Source organism: Amblyomma mixtum, chromosome 2, assembly GCF_055824585.1.
Source record: "Amblyomma mixtum isolate Tamu chromosome 2, ASM5582458v1, whole genome shotgun sequence".
Classification (NCBI taxonomy): Eukaryota; Metazoa; Arthropoda; class Arachnida; order Ixodida; family Ixodidae; genus Amblyomma; species Amblyomma mixtum.
The window spans coordinates 261340555-261362824 of record NC_143013.1 but is presented as its reverse complement, the minus strand read 5'-3'; the positions used below and the strand labels follow the sequence as shown (position 1 = coordinate 261362824).

General features: G+C 44.4%; 1 protein-coding gene across 1 annotated transcript; it reads right to left on the bottom strand.

Annotated features, from left to right (window-relative positions):
* Nucleotides 1-10335: 10335 nt before the first annotated feature.
* Nucleotides 10336-21906, bottom strand: LOC149363755 (uncharacterized). Its single transcript, XM_089568598.1, has 5 exons — nucleotides 21820-21906; nucleotides 16160-16201; nucleotides 15647-15700; nucleotides 13049-13183; nucleotides 10336-10618 (listed from the first exon to the last, which is right to left on the bottom strand). Exons 1-5 carry the CDS (start codon nucleotides 21904-21906, stop codon nucleotides 10403-10405), a joined length of 534 nt encoding a protein of 177 aa, XP_089424724.1. The 3' UTR covers nucleotides 10336-10402.
* Nucleotides 21907-22270: the final 364 nt, after the last annotated feature.

The window sequence follows — 22270 nt, the reverse complement described above, 5'->3', positions numbered from 1 at the left end:
CGTGTAAAAGTATGAGGCAAGTTTATTAACGAATTTCATTTAAATCTTACGCGATTTAAATCTTCAAACATGGCTAAAAGAAAACAACAGGCTTGTCTCTCACCATTAAAGGAGTCCCTACGCGAAGTTCTGCCTTCTGTAAGTCGAATCTACTTGGAATTCTGATGTAATGATGAACTACATACCGAATTGCTGGATGCTTGAAAATGTCTACCTTCTTTACCTTGCATTTCAACGTCTTTCTCTCGGTTTCTTATAGGACAAAGCTTTTTTAATAGCGGTGGCATACGTTTCGATGTGTATTACCTATTTATAACTACGCTATCACACAAACGAAGGACGTAGCAACAGCGCGACAAATGGGGGGTCAATTTACTTCGTCGATATAGATAATAGACGATTGATACATTGGTGACGGATAAGGTATAACGAGGCATTTGTCCGAAGTATCAACTCTGCTTCTAACCTAACAGGGGTCTTCTCACTCGAAAACTGCACATAACGCAGATATCAAAATGTAAGGGATTACTCACGCTTTGGGCGCGATTATACAGTAGAGGTATCGGCCCAAAGAACTCAACGACGATGACGAATAGCTTGGTGCTTAGTGACAGCCGCATCAGGTCAAAGGTCTTCTGCAGCGCAACAAAGGTAACAGCGAAAAGAGGCGAAAAATTATTAACCCTGAGGCATTGAGTAATATTCACATCAAGAACGTTACTTCTTCAGCAGGGGTATTGACATACCAAGTGGTGGCATGCGTTGCAGAGTAGCTCGAAAATATCATCATGGTCTTTGCTACTGAGCGGGAGGTTGTTCAAACAAGTATAGCGTAATTAAAGGCTTTGATGTAAAAGCCTGTTTCTCAAGTGTAGACGTGACACGTTTTCATAAAAAAGAGTGCTTCAAGTAATGTATATGAAAATCTGTGGTACCTTTTTCAGGCGTACAGGAAGAGGTCTTTCGTTAGTATGGAGATGAGTACTACTAATAGACATCCCTGGAGTCAATGACGGACAAGCAAGTTTCTGGAACTTTTGAAGCACAAAAGACGTTTTTCTTCCTTCAGTAATTTAAGCTTGAATTTAAGCACATTTCGACGCGGCATCGTGGATCTCAAGTAGCGTTCACTTCGAGCTTTAAGAAAGTAAAAACGCTCACGAAGGCTGCTAATTTATTAAGAACGGCAATGTTAAATAGCATCTCCGAGGAGAACTCATCTTATCAGGGCGGGAATCTGGCGATCATCGGAAAGAAAACTTTCATGTTTTAAAGCACCGCTCCTGCCTATTTCTTTTTGTTTCCTTGGACAGATGAGGTGTAGCGATAAAACAACAAATAAAATATTTTCAATTAAAAGTTTACCATCACTGATTGCATTAAAGAGAGACACCTGTGCAACTGGGCGCCTCAAGATCTACAGATATCCGCTGTGAAAGTATTTCTTGACTTCAAGCAGAAAACGCCGATGCGTTGATAAGTCAAACCTCAACGCAAGCCCAACGAAACTGGTGCAGCTATCCGAGTGATAGAATTGCTGAGTGAAAAGAAAGGGAGTGATTTTTTTGTTTGTTTTGTATCTCTCTAAAGCGTCATAAAAATAGCAAAAAATAGTAGAACCAACATAGCAACATTCTGAAGGCTTACGTTTGGAACTGCGGCTTCCTGGTTGGGCGCAACTAAAGCAATGCTCTGAAAAATGGCAAAGAAGAAAGGCAGTGGTCGTGCGTTAGTTTTTTCTAAGTGCGTTATTAGAATTACAATCCAGTGTTCGAAAGCTGTTTTTTGTCCAAACGTACACAGGTCGCAGCGGCAGTCTAGGGCGTCGCAATTGTGCTGGCATGAATTCTTGTAGGGGCCATTTAAGAAATCAATCCAAAACAAATGATTTTTTTCCTCAGGATAGTATAACCGGGCATTATGAAAGCAAACTGGTTACTTTTCTATCTGAATACACAAATGGTTAATTTTGTAGATGCATGTAGAATTGTCACAAAAGAAACTGTCAAAATAGTCATAAACAGTTATAACAAAATACTAGAGCTTGTGAAACGTGACACCCGAGGAGTCGTGGAAACATTTCTCCGTTTGAATTTGCATATTACGCTGGAAAATTAGAAAAAATGGACATTGATGCATACAAAAAATCTGTCTGTAAGAAAAGGAAGTAAGAAATGCAACCACGCTCACTGTTTTGAGAAATTCTGTGCGCTGCGTTCACTCGCTACTAAAGAAAGCATCATGTTTCCATTGTGAAGAATACTAACTTAGCATTAAAAATAATAGTATCACTGCTAAGTACCACACCTTCTAAGAAAAAGTCCTGGCGAGTTTTCAATGCTGATAGTTGTGTGCCAAGCGCCTAACAGAATGAAGTGCACCAGGAGACAGGCGGACGAACTCTAATGAAAAATTGGCTACGTGGTATTTAAAACACACCTCACATATGTTTAAGCGACAAATTTAGATATCGTGCGTGTTCAGCCTGGCACTGCAAGAAACACAATATGATGAGTTGGTTCGAAGGCAAACGATACATGGGTGAGCTTCGTGAATGATTTTCGCTTTGCATCGCAGATTTTTCTCGGCATCATACCAGCGACATTCCATGGACACTTAAGACAAATTGAAGTAGTCCTATATCGGTCAATTACCGAGGTCCAGTGAATAAAATGTAACTTTCACAGAGAGCAGAGTGTTTTTAAGCTCCATTATAAACCCCCCTGACGAAGCTTATGTATAAAATTTTATTAAAAGCTTTTACAGTACGTTTCTTGCTGAGAAATGAACGTCAAAGGAGGTATGAACAATGAAAGAATAAAGTTTTACTATGATCAAAAATACGTTGTCTTCCCCAATTGGCCTTCAGATTTCACTGTATGACAATTTATTTATTTTATTTATTTCACAGTACTGCCGGCAGCGCCACTTCCCAAGCAGGAGAGGTTACAGGAGGAGCGTCATTGCAAAGCGCTCAAACGTAGCAATATCAGCGCATTGAACACTAGGTAAGGGCAGGCGCTTATATTGCTTAATTTTAAGTGGAAAGAAGGATGTTTGAAAGAGTTTGGCCCTTGCAAGAAACGGGCGTGCGGTTCTGGAATGGTTGAGGCGTTAGAATAGGATGTTAGAATAGAATAGAATGTTAGAATAAATGCAAGAATTTTATCTATGTTATAGCTCATCATGCTTTGGTGGTAAATCGTGGCCAGCGCATTCTAAACATCTCAGATTTTATCAAATATGCGGTAGTGAAACTCAGCACGCGATATTTAAATACGATTGGAGGGTCTTTTGACAAAGGAAACCTGAGAAGAGCACAAATAGAGATAGACCACAAGAAAGGATACCCGGACAGCGCTTACTGCACGAAGCTGATGATGTGATGTACGACTGTATTTTTCTTTTCTTAAAACCGGCTACATCTACGTTGTTGCCCTAAAAACTTGATCGTGTATCCTTCAATGTGGTCTTCGTCACCTCTCGCGATCGCCCTCACCAGGAAATGTGACTCGGTGACATCTTTCGCTGATAAAAATTGCCTCATGGGTTGTGGACTGGGCATTAACAAGATGTGCACAAGCACAACCCCTCGTCTTCACACCCGCCTCCCCATCCCCCTCCTGTTCAACGACAAGATCGCACTGAACAAGTCATCGCTTATGCCAGCCGCACTCTGCCGGGCGAGGAGACTAACTATTCCACGGCAGAGAAGGAATGTTCCACCATTATTTTGGCTGCTGCCAGATTTAGGTCCTATCTTATTGCTCTCTATTCCAAAGTGACCACTCGTCACCACTCCTTGTATTGGTTGGCCAACCGGCGTAACCCATCTAGGCGTTTGGTGCGGTGGAGCTTTGGCCTGTTGAAGTTCGACCTCACCATTTTCTCTAAGTCTGGCCATAAGCATGAAGATGCCGATACGCTCTCTTGCGCTCTCGAGCTCAATTCCTCCGACACGGAGGACTGCAGTTGCCTCGGGGACGTCAATGTTTCTGGTTTGTCCAACCCAGCAGCGAACTGATGCAGTGTTAGGACCCCTCGTTGATTAGGTTAAGGTGGACCAGCTACCATTCCGAAGTGTTTTTCTAGGTGCCTCTGATCGTTGTTTCTGAAACAAGACGTGCTTTTCAATACGAACTGTCACTCCAACTCGAGAGCTTGCCCCCCCTTATTACAACAAGAGCTCTCTTAGAAGTAATCCTTCATGCGTGCCGCGACAAACAAACTACTGGATACATGGAATACTCTTGAAAGCTTGCCAGAATACTACTGATGTTCCACTGGTCCAACCTTGCCCCTGTTGCCCTTCGTTATGTTCAGGGCTGTCGGCAATGTCAGCGCCTCACGGTACCTACCTCCCTACGATCTTGCAGACTTCCGCCAACCCATTGCACCGGCGAGTGATCAAGTCGCCGTGGACGTTCTTGAGCTTTCGCTCTGTCCTCGGGTGGCAAACAGTGGAGCTTCATCGCTATTGGCTATGTGACCCGATGCACCGAGGCCAAAGCGTTGTGTGTATAGCGTCTGTAGTACCCCACCCGGAGGTACGGCATGTTTTGCGCATGAAGCCTTATTTTGTGAGGTAAACCAACAACAGCTGCTTCGAACTTTTTTGTGTGTGCGCTTTTGTGCACTAGTGTGTTCCGCAATGCCAGGTTGTGCTCGGATTAAGTTCTTCTGGTAGACTAAGTTCTTCGGCTCCACTTCTTAAGGATATGCTGACAAGTGGTGCCCGGTATTCTTCTAGAGAACAGCCTATTTCTTGTCACCAACACCGTGACAATACGTGGACATTCACAAAGTATAACAAAAGCAACTGTACGAAACAGACATTGACAAAAGAAAGGCACGAGAACGAAGAAGACGATGTTTGGCGCTATTTTTTTATGCGAAGCATACTAAAATAGCCCAACCCAGCTCCTCGAGCGCGGCGGTGTCGTTACCATTGACCTTTCGTGACCTCCATGTCATACCACGTGATGCGTGACGTCACAGCAGATGAAAAACGGGGGCCCAACTCGCGCCGTCGCGCGAGGCGTCGTGACAAAGGATGACCACGTGGTGCTTGACGTCACAGCAGATGAGAAACGGGGGCCCAGCTCGCGCCGTCGCGCGAGGCGTCGCGACCAATGTGTTTCCTGCTTCTGCCACTAGGTGCGCTGTAGTGAACACGTGATGCTGGAGCGGCGGTATACAAGGGGGTGCGCCTGCCTCTGCTAGGCGTACACCGGATAGAGATGCCTCCTGAAGACAGGGCTGCTCGTTGGAATGAGAAACAAAAATTTGCGGCGTGCTACAGAGACTGATGAAGAGCGTGAAGAACGTCTAGCCAAGCGGCGTGCTCGATATGCAACTCGGCGACAATATGCTTCGCATCTGACTAGGCTTAACCTAAGCTAAGCCTCAGCCATTTTTTTATTGTACGGGATGAACCATGTGGTTCATTAAGCCCAGTTGCTGGGCTAGTTAGTTAATTCTAAATCAAGCTAAATTTCTACAGCTCTTAAGAAAGACGAACACACAAATAAACAGCAGAGAGGACAATGTGCTGTTCTTGTCCGTTGTCTGTGTGCTCGTCTTTCTTGAGCGCTGTAGAACATTACTTTATTACGAGCCATGGATATACGTCTCGAACTGACTTCAAGAAAGGTTATATTTCGCAATCAATTTTCATGCTATTTCATGGTTTGATAGCTGTGAATGCAAGCGTTACAGAACGAAAAGCGTACCCCGAAGTTGACAGCTTTCAGCATCATGATGTCGGCGGCGAGGCTTATTCCAGATACCATGGCGCTCAGGACGTGATAGATCTTCCAGTAACCTGCGGATACAATGCTCTCATTGACTGAATAAAGTCCAACTTGAGTTGTATTATGAAAGAGATTGTTCTTACGCAAAGAATCTTCTTCGTTAAATGTTATCTCAGACACCACATGCATGGCGTTTAGTCCCTGAAAGTGTGAAAGCCGAAATTGAAACAAGAGAGATAAGTAGAAGGGGGTGGGACTTCTCAGATCTGCTTAAGCGGCACTTCTGTTTTGAGCATTGATCACTCCAGTGGTCTATTAATCACGAAGAAACCAAGGCAAATTTTTTGTAAGAAGAAGAGATTAGTCGAAATATACAAATAATTTGGCGAACTGCTGTTTCACAAAAGCGCACGGTGAAAGTTTATACAGCGGGTTCTTTAATGCGTGGTAATTGACGTGAGTATTTTGCATCCTAATGCGCCTACGTGCGAGTTATAACCTGTCTGGAGAACCTCGTGAGCTTGAAAAAAAGCGCTTCTACGCAAGCATTCTATAATTGAAACTATGCACGAATTTTTAAACCTTGTGTGCATAGCTCAAAAAATGAGATGTCCTCCGCAGGTCCAGAGAACACTTGTAAAGATAACCCAATTCAGAGCACGACCCTTCTCTGGTGTTATTGGATACACGCGTTTTAATTTTCCCACGCACGCTGCGTTTCATTTAGTGCAGTTTACATAGCGCTTTTCTTACAAATACGTGGAGCAGAAAGGCTGTTCAAGGTGCCATACACTTACCGCCGAAATATAACATATTACGGACACGCTCCGGACGCCCACCATTCTGCTGTTTCTTCTTCTTCTTCTTCTCACCTCATTCTATTTCTTCCCAATTCTTCGTCTTCGTCTTCTCCAGCACTGGAAAGTTTTATTATAGTAGGGGACAAGGTAAGAAGAGCCTAAATTTAATACCTGTTTACTTATTTTTCATTTATCTTATATTACATGCACATTATTGTACCCAAACACAATGGCATAAGTGGTACATGCAGAGCCAATAAAAGCAGTCCCTATTGTCAACAGTTGTCTAGTGCAGACAAGCACGCGTATTTTTTATACCATAATTATCTAGAGTAAGCCGACAGACAGCCATTGAAGTGTTTCAGGGACGTCGATATTATATGCGCATCTCTCACAAATCGCCTCATAACTCTTGCGCCGGAACACCCGTTGATAACAAAATAAAATTCGCATGGACCCCTATTTACATTTTGTGTTAGCAATCGGATAAGCATTAGAAGCTGTTGATGCATTTACCGCAATTGATGTCACTGTTTGTCTGGTGACCTCACTTCTTTCCAGACAATATATGCAAATTTTATCATTGACAGCACGTTTTTTTTTTCTCAATGAGGCTTTTAATGCAACAGAATTCGAATCCTCTCGCTGACAAAACCGGTGTAAGCATGAAATGCTTTGCATTAGCCGCATTAACATTATTAACCCCTCACAGTGTGGCGCTCGCCCACTTTTCATCTTCAGCCGCCTGCGGCCACCTTCTTCACTTCGAATGCACCCGCTCGATGCTGTTGCTGCAGATCAGTCGAGCGCCTCTCTGTTCTAGCCTTCAAGATCGCTCAGTATTCTATATTCTGAAGTTGCTTGCTGGCTGTCGAACCATCAACCGTCGGTAGCCCTACTGACGCTCAAAATACTGATGCGGGAAGCGGTCATTTATAATGACAAATTCCCATCGCTCAAGCATCCACGGGGCAGGCACCGCTACTTTTTTTTTTTTTATTCGAGCTGTTTGCCATCAGGCATAATGAAAAAGGAAAGAGAGTTATAAAAAGGACTGCAAACAAACCTCGCTTAAAAAGCGGCACAAGTTCGTGATATAGCGATTATCTAGAGTCCACTTGGTATAGTCGTCTGCAACGTCCCATCGCAGGCCAACCTTTCTTAATAAACGTCGTCTCACGGAAGCTGTAGCCGGGCAAGTCCACAGCAAGTGTTTTTCATCACACAGGTCGGGCGCAGCACCACAATGGGGACACTTGTCTGTCACTTCGTAACGTTTGTCACGCCACCGATGACGCACACAAGGAGTCAGAGCCGCTCCTGCCCGAATCCGGCGCACAGATACCTCCTCCTCCCGAGTGAGACTCCGGGGGAGAGGGTACGAACACGGAGGAATTAGAGCGCGTGTTCGCTGACGCAAAGACTGTTTCTCGGAAACATGGGACAGGAACGGATCTGAGGGAAGAGGGGAAGGTGGCGGGATATCGGATGTGTCAAGGTGTGTCATTGCATCCACATGAATATTATGCGGATCCTGGGCATGCCCGCGAATCCAGTGTATACGCACAGGACAGGGGTATTTTGTGCAAAGTTGGTGAATGGATTGTGTAACTTGGAATGTGCGCCGGACAGCCTTAAGCTGTTTAAGGGCGGCAAGGGAGTCGGTGTAAATGTGTACAATATTGAAAGTAGGTATTGAAAGTAGGTACCGCTACTTCATCTAGCCACCTCTCATCCTTGCGGCCATTCTTTTGCAGGCGCGGTTGATGTCTAAAAACGCTAATTGAGCGCACTCTTCCACCCATTACGGATGAAGGATATATATGACCTAGTGTCATGTGTTTTTTGAAAAACTACAATACTCTTAAAAGCTTCGCGGCCCCTCCTTGTTCCTTCTTTCTGGACGATTAATAACGCCTCTCAGAAAAGAAATTATGGGGAAATTATGGGGTAAACTTGAGTGGAATGCGAGAGGATTTGAAGAAACGTTGCTGCTACATATTTATCAGTTCTTTCACTACACCAGTAATGTTGTCAGTCTTTGAATCATTATTTGAACGCAGATAATCATGAGCTTAGGACCCCGCCGAGAACAACTTCCAAGCTGCTTTTCTTACCCTTTCCAGGCTGTGCGCTCACACTTTTTTTTTTCACTTTTTGAATTTGCACGTCATGGTCCCTCGACATTGTGACGTCATCGCTGACTCGACCAGTCAGAGACCAGGCATCGACTTTTGTGACTAACGCAAGACACGAAATCGCATAATCTGAAGTCTAATGCTCTTTAAAGTTATGATCTAAGGCGTCAAGTAACCATCCTACTACTATATTGCGCCTTAGGGGCTAGCCTCTTGTAACAACTTTTTTTTGTCTATGAATGCACTTCGGACGGAAATTCGCACCGGCTTCAGCATTAGTTCAGTCTTCGGTTCCGGAACCAGCTTTGGCGTCAGATTCTTATCATTTTCTGCGCTGTTTTCGGAAGAGGCTTCGGAAAATACCAGAATTTCGTGCCCATGAAGACGTTTCATTTAGCCACGTCAGAGCCGGCAGGAATAGCGGTAAAAAGTGCACTTGTGCTATTAATTAGCGAGTCGACTGTGAAATTGTCTGAACAGAGTTACAAGTTGTCGCGGAGCAACACCACTACGTTAAGCTTTCCTCGTGAGTTCTTTCTTAGTCGTACAACTCCGTGTAATAAACTCTTAATAACTTTTCATTCGTCCCACCTTTCACTGAGATCCAAGCGCATGAATACAATATTCAGTAGTGCACTTTCTACTGGAAAAAAATCAGTCGTCTCTTGGCTACTAAGAGGCAATACCAGTTACTTGACTGAATGCTTCACATTTTGGGTTACAAAGTCACGTGGGTAAGAAATGAAAAACACTTGCGTGTTCGAAGAAAAGCACCACTACGTACACTCTACCATCCAGCAACTAGGTTAATGGTTTATTGGGGTTTAACACCCCAAAGCAACTCAGGCTATGAGGGACGCTGTAGTGAGGGGCTTTGAAAATTTCGACCACCTGGGGTTCTTTAACGTGCACTGACATCCCACTGTACACGGGCCTCTAGAATTTCGCCCTGATCGAAATTCGGCTGCCGTGGCCGGGATCGAACCAGCGTCCTTCGGGTCAGCAGCCGTGCGCCGCAACCACTGAGCCACCGCGGCGGGGCCATCCAGCAACTGTTCCTGCACCTAAACTTTTGAAATTTGTTCCATCCTTATTACGCTCTGTTTTACTGGCTTTTTCCTACAAAAAAAAAAATATTCACTGTTCTTTTCTCAACCAGGTTATGCCAATCTTTTTCGCAGAAGAGTGTATTCCAAAGAACACAGATGCATTGCCGCAAATTATTAACAAGCCAGACACATAAGTTCATCCTCAATTGGTAGAGCGACTGCTCCGGTGACTGCTCCGTCCCGGTTAGCTCAATTGGTAGAGCGACTGCTCCGGTGAAGCGGTGGTCCCGGGTTTGAACCCCGGACCAGAACGAATTTTTCTTCAACTGCGAAGTTTCTGAGAAAGCTGTATAGCTTTCCTTTGTAGCCGTATGGCTGCGCTCGGGTGGATGCCAATGAGTAATTACTCCCTTATTATAAGTTCATCCTATGACGTTCTTTCTCTATAGGAAAGAACACAAGCTTTAAAAGAAGCTTATTTAGTCGTAGCGGAGAAACTGCGCACACTGCTCAAGAATTTACGCGGAGTTTCCCATCAAATTTAAGTTGCAAAAGTCAGTAGGAGAGAAGACCACCACACTTAGTGAGAACATCGTTTTGTTTGTGAAATTGTTTTCTATTTTCTACTCGAGGACGATGTTTTAGCCGTGATATTTATTGCCCTAGGGTGGGTGTGGCACAAAATGGGTGGCACGTGGGTAGTTGGCGGCACTCGGCGGCTGCGGGGCGGTCGGGTACGCCTGGGCAGTCGGGTACGGTTGTGCGGTAGGGTACATCTGGGAGCCAGGGTACGGACTGATGAAAACAAATCCCGGTGGTAGCGAGGGCATCGCCGCACCTCCTTGCACGCCGCTGGATGGGTAATAGCCCGGCATCATCTGGAAGGTGGCAGTTTGGTTAAGGTGCAATCAACACGGTGGTAGGGAAGACTAATGGACATAATGATTTATGTGGGTTTAAAGTCTTAAAGCGACTCAGGCTATGAGGGGCGCCGTACTGAAGGGATGCAGAAATTTCTACCACCTGGGGTTCCTTAACTTGCGCTGACATTGCACAGTACACGGCCAATGGACAATGATATTGATCGCCAAACATGATGCATATAGACGCTGAGAACATATTGACGTTTGCCTCTATCGCTGGGTTATCCATTTTCTGTAATTGATCACAGACCCAGTTTCATCACTGACGTCACGGTGTTTGACTCAGTTAAGAGTGGCGAGAAAAAATTTTCCCCTTTCATTTTTTTCAGCGTTAAGATTGTTCATTGTTTTGTCACCCAAATGCCAGCATATACCTGGAGAGCGAAACAACAAATATTTAATCTGAAAAAAGAAATCGGTGCAGTTGTCCTCGTGTCCTTTTCAGAGTGCTATAAAACTCGATATGCTTCCAAACGTTGTAAACGAATCACAACAAAATCATAATTTACACAAAATAGGGGCCAGTCATGACTCGTATCGCTGGCAGCGTACATTTAGGTGCGCAATTTCCAACTTTCCACATCATATCTCCGGAGGCGGTTGCGATTTCAGGCGCCTGCTGTGGTTTACGAGCTTGCTGAAATTGTGAACTTCGGAATACAACTCTACGCGCTTCTCTTGGTGCTTTAGAACATAACGAATAAAACCTTTAACGTAGTTCCGGTAATTCTCAACTTATTCTAAGTACCCAAATTGTTGAATAATGTTTACGCTATGCAGAATAAATCGAAAAACTTAGTATTAGCTGCGTGCCCGGAGCACCCTGCTCCTCACAGTTTCGCTTGCGACGTTCTTATTGCTGTCCGCCTCACCACACACGTACGTACAGGTCTTTTTGTTGCTGTCGAGGATACTTCGCTCCAAATCCCACATCTATGACTCAGTACAACACCTTGACATGGCGCCCGGGATTCCAGTGCACTGGGCCTCCATGTCATAGGACCCACCTTCGGCCGTACCGCGAGGCAAAGAACTCACGCACAGAACTACCCTCGTGGCTTAGCTTCTACAACGCCATACTGTCCCTAGAATCTCCCTCATTTCGGTTTGGTGCTTTCGTAATTTATTTACTTCACAAAGCCTGTGTCACCAAGGGGACTGTAAACAAAAAACAGCAGGTTGTTCAATTGCAATCAAGGCCATACATAAATCACGAGGATGAGATTGAACATAAAATAATCAACTCAAACAAGGGTGAAATTACAGGGAAAATGTTCAGAAGTTCATAAACGTTTTTCATACTTTTGAACAACGTAAAATTGAATATTCCCACATTATTTGTTGACTGATAACAATGCTATTTCAGTTCAACTTTCGTCAAGTATTCTGTATTTCAAGGGGACTTGAACGCCAAATTCACCTAATTATCGTTCCTACCAAGTTCTACGCTTTTATTTTTCTTGCCTCTGTTGAACTTCGTTCAAGCGTGAATTGAAGGACTTATTCCTGCGTTAAGAACGGGATATTTTTCCCGCCCCTTGACTCAAATTTGTGTCGTCGATGGTGACACCAAGTGCATTAGAGACTCCGTGAACGCCGGATGGAAAGAAATGAGCGGTTTTTTTTTTTCTGGCCTCAGGCATCCGAGAGAAGAAAGCGCCTGACGCCATCACCATGTTAAAACGGCAGCTGGCGGCGATGCGTTCGATTCATTTTTTCTTGCGTTTTAGAGTTTAGAAAATCTGTTTGGGAAAGTGGGCTTCTTTTCACTGTAAACCTGTAATGAATCTTTAAACGTAAACTTGAACCTGGGATCAGTGTCTTCCTAATAAAAAAAACGTTAGCTTGCTGTTAGCTACTCGCACTGTGTGAGGTAGCAAAACTGTGCTAACACTGCAGATAAGCTGAAAAATCAGCAACTCACTAAAATTTTGGCTTATAGAGCCGCCCAGTGATTCTTATACAGTTCAACATCCAAAAATGGCACGAAAGAAGCAACCGACTCTTAGAGATAGATTATGAAAGGAAACCCGAATAGGATTAGAAGCCCCACGGGGCCAAACTGCATCGTCGGTTACAAATTCGCCCACTGGCTATAGTCAAATGACGTCACCATACTGGAGCATTGTCATCGTCCGTAGGGAAGTGACCTGAACAGTAGGGAGCATTCCAATTGGTTGGAAAAAAGTGACGTCACCACGCCGGCAGTGACGTCACTTCTAGTAAAGGCATCAGCAACTGCTAATGTTATTGCATTGCCAACACGACATGAGAAAGTAACATTTCAGATGTTCGCGTGTTGTATCCGCCAACTTCTACTTTGCCTGAAGGTGAACTTTATGTGAATAATTAGCTCCACAAGCCCTCAACCGGTTTCCACTATACCTGAACGGTCTGCCCAGGGTAGGCCTCCCCGACCTCCTCCTCCGGAGGCACCTCGTCCTGGAGACCCGTAGAGGTCAGCTTTCTCTGCTGCTTGACACCCTCGTAGTAGTCGTGCAGCAAGAAAAGGATCACCCCCTGCGCGCGCCGCGCAGGGGGTGATTTTTTAGCGAGAGCTGTTAAGTGCACATTTCCCTGTTTCGTGACGTCGATGATCGCTGCGAAGCAGCAACGCTGCACCCAGCTGATTGGTCAGCATGCAGTGACGTCATGCATGGCGTCAGTGGAACGCCTCAAAGCACAGCGGCATTCTGGGTGGTCCGAATGTGTCGATGTCACACGCACGCTACAAGTTCCGGTGACAAATAAAGAATTAACAATTTCATATCCACCATTCCCAACAAATATCTCTGAATCTTGCGTTACACATTAGTAAACGCCCTGTAAGCGTTAGTAACCGCCCTCTAAATTTTCCCTGACAGGATGGTGACCATTGGGCATATTTCCTCAGACCGTTACCCGAGATCAGTGCAGGCATCTTCCACAGGACAGACCGGATGGCCGAGCTTCTAAGGATTTAGTAGCAAGTCTTGAGCTCTCCAGAGCTTCGTACCTTCGGTGCTTTCACTCGTCCGTTTGGCGGTAGTTCGGTGAATAGAGGCGCCTGTTTATATTCTTTAGGAGCCGAGTATATTATTCATATTTGCAGTATTTCTTACATTTTCTCAATGCCTACTGTTACACAAGATGTCTGCCAGTGTCGTAGCGATTTGCGCCTACATCGACTTTACCTGCAACCGCCATCTAGCCATTTCAGAAGTGCTTGAATCTGAGCCAGGTCTTACAGCTAGCTTCACACAGTTAACTGATATCGTACCTCTGAAACTCCAAATATCAGCAACACCCGCTGGGAGCTCTTTTTCTGGGTGTTAATGCGAGTAGCCAAAGCTATCTTTATCTGCTTACGTCGGAGCCGTAACCGAAACGTTCTGATGCCTAGATTCTAACTTGCCAAAACCAACAACGCTAAACACTCTGCGTAACAGCGCTATCAGCGAGCATCTGGCATGGCATTGGTTAAACGTTATCTGATCTGCTAATCAAATGGTAAGAGGTGAGCGCTGCAGAAGAAAGAGGCTGGACTAATTTGGGCTGCGTATTCAACTCATGAGAAAATTATGTCAATGCGTATTCGTTCACTCGACCGTCTCCTAAACGTCAAAATAACAGTTTGGAGGTCACCAGTTTTAGGTGCTGGTCTACTATCTGTTCTGATTTTACTCCATTGCAGAGATGCACAGGCTGCCAGATATTTTACAATAACGTGGCAGCGTCGAGCGGTCGGTCCGTCGGCGCCGCACGAGAGACCTATGCAGCGAAATACGCGAGGATATATTCATGCGTTAGAGCCTCCTCCCAATAGCAACGTTGTTGGCCATTCTCTCCTCTAAGTCCTCTAAGGTCGGTACATGTTTTTAAGGCGAAAGCCTTTAATGCCTCATACTGCCGTTAGCAGACGCTGTCGGCAGCCGTGTCGACAGACGCTGTCGGCAGCTGTGTCGGCAGCTGTATGTCGACAGACGCGTCGGCAGACGCGTCGGCAGATTTGTCCACCTTTCGGCGTCACTGCTTAAAAAGAAACTGCGCCGAGGGTGGGAATCGAACCAGAGCCTTTGGCATTTGAAGTGGAGACGCTACTACTCCGCCACGAAGGCTCAAGGTTCGAGCATGAATAAAGGCGCATCTAGTGAATGAATGGGTTTCATAAATAAAATAAAAGGAATAAAGTGAACGGAAAAATAAAAAATAAAAATAAGAAAATAAACAAACATAAAACAAAATAAGAATAACTTATGAAAATGAAAATAAAAACAACAAAGATAAGAAAAGGAGCAAAAAATATGAAGAATAAAAAATAAATAAAAACAAACAGTGCGCCAGGAAACGCTTTCGCCTTGCAGCACTTTAGAGAGCCAAAGTGCCCCTGAATTTTTTTTTGCATTTTTATTAGTAGGATCCCTTTCGTAGATTGCCGCATCTAAAGAACACGCATAAGGCCTGAGGTTTCTTTTAATGATGACACTTTTTTTTTCATCTTTTAAGAGAATAACAGTCTAACACCAGAACGAGTGGACGGGAGTGTCGAATCAAAGCTGATAGGCTGATTATGATATGCATCGGTTATGAGGAAAAATTACTGATGGTCGCAACTACTTATAGGCAACTGATTGCAGTATTTATTCGGAAATTTGCAAGATCTAATTACTGACCCTTCTGAAAGCGCGCTCAGTAGTTGGTGATAATGTACACAGGAGCTCCATGTCTTCCCGATGGATTAGTATTACTCAATGCCTAGTATAAGTAGAAATCGTTGATGGCAAACATATTCATGAACATTTTATGTTCATCTATGACTGATAGCTTAGCGTTCAAGTTATTCATAAGGATCATGCGCAGCCGACTGGAACGGCAGTGTTTATCACACAACATAATTATTGCACCTTAAGATAGATTACTGCAGTTCTCCAAAAAACAATTTTGGTACAAAAATATCAGGAGTGGTCGCCTCTAGAGCCCGCAAAAGCCTGATCTGAGACTCACCTTAACCGCGGTGACAATCGCAACAGGCACGATAGACAATGCGACGAAAATTATCTGCGAGAAGAAAGCAGGATCACTTATTACTATGACCTAGCGCACCAGCCTAATTTGAACCATTTTTATGCCATTTAAAACGATTGATAAACACACCATTTCTTAAGAACACAATATCTCCTTAACAATTACTGTCCTTGCATTTTGTATACCGGCATTAATGCCACCATCATGAAACACGAAATAACGTCGCTTGTGGGTGACTGAAAGTTTGCGCTAATGGTTTTAATTAATTTATTTTTCTTGTCTACATTATGAGATTTTTCCTGGCCAAATAAGAGTGAGCTGTAGTAATTCACAAAGTTGATTATGCCGTATAGGTTCCTTATAATTCCTGATGCTTTAGAGCTTGAGAATCACAACGACTGCAATCACGGTAGTGAAAGCTGCGACCTGCCACGAAGTTTTGCATCCAAACAGCTTACTGAAGGCGCCCATATAGCTGTCGTTCAAACTTACCCCGAACAGTACGGAGTCAGATGGAGGATTGCCTTTCAAATACTGGAAAAAATGCAGAGCATGAACAAAAAATCAACAAAATGACTTTTCGCTTCAGGAAGCGATGAGGAACCGGGGACTGCAGTCCCTTCGCCAAGCATGGAGGCATACAATGGGTATGTACACAACACTTTTTTCTGCGACTGCTTTCGTATGCGATTATATGCATCTGCTTTCACCGCCTGGATAAAAAGAACCCCTTATTCACAGGCGGCCACGAATGGCTGGTATATTAGACGGGTGCCGAAGGTCGCCCAGTTTAGACACGGTTGTCCCTGTACCCGAGTTTTCTATTTTTTGGTTTGACAAAATTGCTAAAATTCTGTGTCGGCGCTTGTTTGATAAAAACTTGGGCTGAACCATTTTATTGAAAACGTGTAGCTGCCAGTACATTTATGTATTTCTGCTCTTTATGAGATTTCCAGTATTAGTATGAACTTTGCGGGGGTCAAACCTGCCAGACTTTAATGCCGCGAAATTTGTGTTCGCGCTCTTCTGATATGAATTACTTACCCTCAAAACTAAATCCTATCTCTAAACTAATGTCGTTACTTTTTTTCTGGGGACTATCGTGTTGTCAGGTGTGAGAATCAACTTCCAAAACTGAGTTATAACTAATGATGGCTTTGTGCACAAGACTAGGATTAAATCTCCAGGATTTATGCCCTGGGACTGAACAATCAGGACAGATCGACTCCATCTCAGAGGCGTCATATCGAACAAAGTCGCGAAGTCGCAATATTTTTCTGCATTGGGAGACAGACTGCTAAATGAGGGGACATTTTGTGTACTGTAGTACTCTAATATATCGCAATGTAATTGCAACTGCTATGGAACATTGGTGCGATCATATTTTTCAAATTATATTTGAATATTGGAGGCATTGCGGATTTTATTTTGACCGCTACCTGGACTTGCTTCCTCAGTTCGAATCGGCAGGAATTGATAGTACGAAGGAGCTACGTTTTATACCAAGCTCCAGGACACAGAAGTCTTACTTGTTTGCTTCCGCCATACACCATTCTATTAGGTACTGTGAGTAGTTTCTTCGTGCATACTCTGGCGCTTTTAAGCAATGCGTGTCTACCCCATTTTCATTGAGGCTAAAGCATTGTGATCTCCGCAGTTTTCCACAAAAAGTCTGGACACGAAACGGCCACGAAACAGTTTTCACGCGCAGAACATGGGTCCTAAATCTGGCTAGCCTATTAGATATTTTGATCGAGGTCTTAATCCAAGCTCTTCACGCGTTTTCTGGCTTTTGCGAAACGTCACATTTATACTCTACGCAAGTCAAGATTGAACAATCTTTGCTTTTATCACCACGCTTTTTTAAGGTATTCAACCTTGATTGCCCTGGCTCTTTAATACATGCTGTAGATTTTTTTTTTTTCAGAAAATGTTTTTCTTTTATGGAAGCTAATCAGGGTTTCTATCATTGACGTGAAACTAGACCTATCAGATAAATGCGCATATACGAGGGCGAGTCAAGTGAAAGTGAGCCAATACGAATATATGGCAAACAGGGTACTTTATTAAAAAGTAGTCTCCATGAGCAGTTGGACTATTGTCCCACTGACTGACGAGTCGCGTGATTACTGTCTCGTAAAACTCCTTGGGTTGCCGCTTCAAAAAGTCCGTAAGTGACTCTTTCACGGCATCGTCTGGCCCGAATCTGGTTCCCTGGAGCTCTTTTCTTCGATTGCCCGAAAATGTTGAAGTCGCAACAGACAACAGAGATGGCCACGAATTGTGGTGTGAACCGAACCGTGACTGATGTTCACACGCTCTGCCACGATGACGTTCACACGATGTTTATCCTCCGTTATTGTCTAATCAGCTCATCAGCCTTTGCAGTTGTGTTGGAGATGATTACATGGTGGCTTTGACCCGGTCTTTGATCGTCGTTGCAACTTTCACCTCCTTCTTCGAACCCTTTGCTTCATTGCTTCACAGTGGCTAATGAAATGGAATGTTCACCGTACACGGCAGCCATAAGGCGACTAATTACTTATTGGCAAACACCTTCAGCTGTCACGACACCGCGCTGTTCAACTTTTGGAGCATCCATTACGTCCCGCAACCGTGTTCAGCCTAGTGTATGAGAGCAACAAAAGCATTTATCCCCACACCCGCGTGTCACTTTCGTAAAGGAGGGATGTCTGTGTGCTACGCGCATGCCTCTCAGATAAGAGACCGCACCATTATTGCGCGCAGTGGGTTGGCTCACTTTCATTTGACTCGCCCTCGGAGAATAAGCCCTAATCCTCTTTGAGCTGGAGCGAAGCATTTTCGAAACGAATGAAGCAATTTGTATGTTTTGCGTATAACAAGCTAGTGTGAGCGAGACAGAAGAGGAAATACTTAATACCGCAAACTGAAAGCTTAGCCACAGTTCTTCAGAGATAGGCTCATATAATGCTGCTTATGGGCAGGCCTCAGTGCGATACTTTGCGCCCGCTGTTTGCAAGAATAAAAGCAGCGTAACGAATAATTTTTTTCTTCGAGCTTTCACTTTGGGAGGCTGCTTTACGGACCGCTCAGCCCGCCGGCCAGAAATGGCTGGTGGATCGGGCTTTACGTGAAGCACAAGCCCGTAGACTCCTGGACAAGTAGGGGACCACCCTGGAAGATTTTTTTTTAATAAAGTTGTTTCCATCTATCCTAGGTCTTAGTTTTCTTCCGGTCTAAAATACTTTCGGAGCATAGCGAACTCTTTCGAGGGAGTGCCGCAGCGCTTCTACACTCATCCTCAGGAATTCGGCAGTTGCTTACGTCTTGCCACGTCATTTTTTTTTGCAGGCTTCTTAGGAACTGCAAAGAATGAAACAAATGTGTATTGAAGTTTAGTGAAGACGCATAAGCTCTGAAGGCTTGAAAGAAATGCACGCCCAAAACGGCGATGTCGCATGTTGTTGAGATCCATACAGCCTTCCACTGTCATCAATCCTGCCACACTTAAGGATGTAGGAAAAAAGAGCTAGGGGTTTGACGTAGAAAAACCGAGGGGTGCAAAAAGCAAGAGGTGCAACGCACCCCTTGCTTGCAAGGTGCGAAAGCAAGGAACTTGAAGGATCCTAAGGTCACCCTCAAGGTCGCTCTTCCATTTGCTACAGCTGCCGCTACGCTTCTCAAAAGTTACCCGAGCTTCTTCCTGTTTGCTGCAGCTTGCGCTACGCTCCTCCGAACTAACCCGAGCTTACCCAAGTTACTCCGAGGTTACACACAGGATTCTTGGTTGGGAAAGTGTTAAGCACTGCTTTCGCACTGACATGAAATATCCGCTCACTACTCATGGATATGAGTTTTTTTCGAACTGAATCAGAAACCGCTACTTGCTCTCGTTCTTTTTTAGCAGATGCAATTAGTTCATTCACATACTGATGACGCATATTGGGAGGCACAATCATCCACTGAGCGGCAGTTCATGTGTCGCTGTCATTTACGTTAGTCCTTCCAGAGCAGCTTCTGAGAAGGCTTGCTATCTGAAAGCGGAGCTTCATCTGCGGAGTCCCAGCGTGTAAAAGCCTTGCCAAAAAATGATCATCGAGAAGATGAAGAGGAAAAGGAGAGTAGGGCGAGAGCCAGCATTGATTCGAGAAAAACGATTTGTAGCGCATTGTGTGCATATAGATATAACTTCGCTAAGCAGCTGTACGACAAACCGCCTGTAACTGAAGTTGTAACACATATCAGCCCTCTGTGATGGCTGACCACTTCCACTCAGACAAGAATCTCGCTTGCTAAGATCGGAACAGTTCTTCACTACAGGGACGGTTACAAAGTGGTAGAAGAGAATAAATGAAATGTGTACGAAACTACTGAAACTGAAGTGTTGCCGAGATAAACGGCTCAAATCCGCAGCTGCAGGTTATAAACTTGAAAAAAAATTTTACTTACCGCTGGCTGAAACGGAATCAGTGAAAGCAAGTTTTAGCTTTGCATTACAAAAGAATGAATTTAAAAATTGTCTTCAAAGATTTTTTAAATAGATATTTACGCGGGGTCAGAATCGCCAGCAGGCTGTTACCTGCAAACTCGCTTGGTCATATAGCGCGTAATAATTTGAGAAACTGACTCTAGTTAGGCCGCAGCAGGCCCTCTTCGTGGTAGGGCCCGGCCAGCCTCGGATCAGCTGACGGAGCAGTTGACCTTGGCGTGCATTGTGCAGGATATTCTCGGCACTTGATTCGACGTCGCAATCAAGTTATTTCGCTTTCTCTGTGCGGGGAGGCAAACGAAGAGCATGAGCACTACATTTTTGCTCGTGTGTTTTTCTTTTCAAATGATACGTTGGACTTTAGTGTACTACATGTATCACCCAGTGAATTACCCACTACGACCGCTAAATAGTTTCTAATCCAGTTTATGTTCGATGCTCTTTTGCTTTCAACAACCGAAAAATGGTCCTAACGCATAGAGAGTGTGTAGCTCACGTGAGGTACGAAATAAACTGAAAATACCCCTTGAAAATACGAATGAAATCGCACGAAATAGGGGCACTTAATCACTAGAATGCTTAAATCAGCCTTCTTTAAGTACTGAAATGATAACAAACGACGTGTCAGCGGCTACAGTGCAGTGCAGTTCTTTTAATGTCTCACGGGACCTAATCACACCTTATATTTCAGAGCAATCACTTGGCTGGTGGAACCGGAACAGAAATAGCATGAGAGAAGAAAGTGAATTATGATTTGTGTGGCTACCGTACTCGAACACCACGGGACAATCTATGTATTCTTATTTATGTCTTATGCGTCATTGCCGAGAAGAAAACGTGCAAAGAAAATGAGGCGTGTATTGTTAAGTTTTAATCCCATTTATTCTGTTAGAGGTGTGGGAAATTTCTAACACATTTCGTGTATCCTTTTTAGAGCGCTCTGGCGACATGAACTCTTCCGCATTTTTAAGCGGTAACTTAAAGAGCTAGTCGGCTCGCCAAGTTAATGTGCGCCGTAACACTGCGCCAGTACAGCTGCGCCAATTTTCCACCTCGTAGGCGCTCCGCGTACTAGAGGGGCAGCAAATTCAAACGACGAGAGGTGAAACATCCCTTTTAATGAATTCCAGTTCGTGTGCGCACATACGTGGTCGTGCTAGGTCGTGCTCGGAGAGCCAGTCTAGGTCCTTGTGTTGTCGCCAAACCAGCGTGAGCTTTGTCTATATAGGCCTCCACTAATTTTTTTTTACGTGTGATTTGTTACCAATGGTTCCATTCAGTGGGCCAAAGTGAATCATAAATTTATATTTTACAGAGACTGAGGCGCGCGTCGGGCCGTTTGTCGCCTGACAAAAAGCAGGACAAATAAAATGCACGTAATGTAGAAAGGTACGTAATGTATAAAGGTACGTAAAACGATTTCGTTTGGTTTGGTTTATGGGATTTAACGTCCCAAAGCGACTCAGGCTATGAGAGACGCTGCAGTGAAGGACTCAGGAAATTTCGACCTGCTGGTTTTCTTTAACGTGCACTGACATCCCACAGTACACGGGCCTCTAGAATTTCGCCTCCATCGAAATTCGACCACCCCGACCGCGGCGGTCGAATATCGATGGAGGCGAAATTCTAGAGGGCCGTGTACTAACGCTAACAACGCGGTGATTGCATAGACTATACTCACGCTTTGGGCGGCGTTGTAGTTGTAGACTGTCGGTGCAAAGAAGTCGAAGGCTATGACGAACAACTTTGCGCTGAGTGCCGTTCCCATCAGTGTAAGGGACGCCTGCCGCGCAACACCAGTAGGAACAAAGAAGACAAAAAAATATGTCTGACTAGGCTTCTATATGTCACTATAGAGGCGACTTCGAAGGCTACGTCGACGTCAAGGGCCGGAAGTACACGGTGGAGGGTGTGGTCAGAGCATGTTATCTGCCCAGTTTCTCAGCGGCTAGGTTTTTGAACGAGGGCGGTGCAATGGTGTTATGAACTTTAAAGGGGCACTGGGGAAAAGTATATTACCTTTATTCTCATCAAAAAATGCTTTTCTGTCTTTTTGTGGCTATATTGGTGTTTGCTCGGAAACAAAGGACGCATTCACTTCTGACAAAACTGAATTTAAGAATCTAATGTTT

Excerpts from the sequence above, each read along its gene's own strand:
- LOC149363755 (XM_089568598.1), bottom strand. The coding sequence starts at position 21,906 with ATGGGAACGGCACTCAGCGCAAAGTTGTTCGTCATAGCCTTCGACTTC. Across the intron at positions 16,202-21,819 it reads ACTACAACGCCGCCCAAAGC|TATTTGAAAGGCAATCCTCC; the intron begins GTGAGTATAGTC and ends CATTTTTTCCAG. Across the intron at positions 15,701-16,159 it reads CTGACTCCGTACTGTTCGGG|ATAATTTTCGTCGCATTGTC; the intron begins GTAAGTTTGAAC and ends TTCTTCTCGCAG.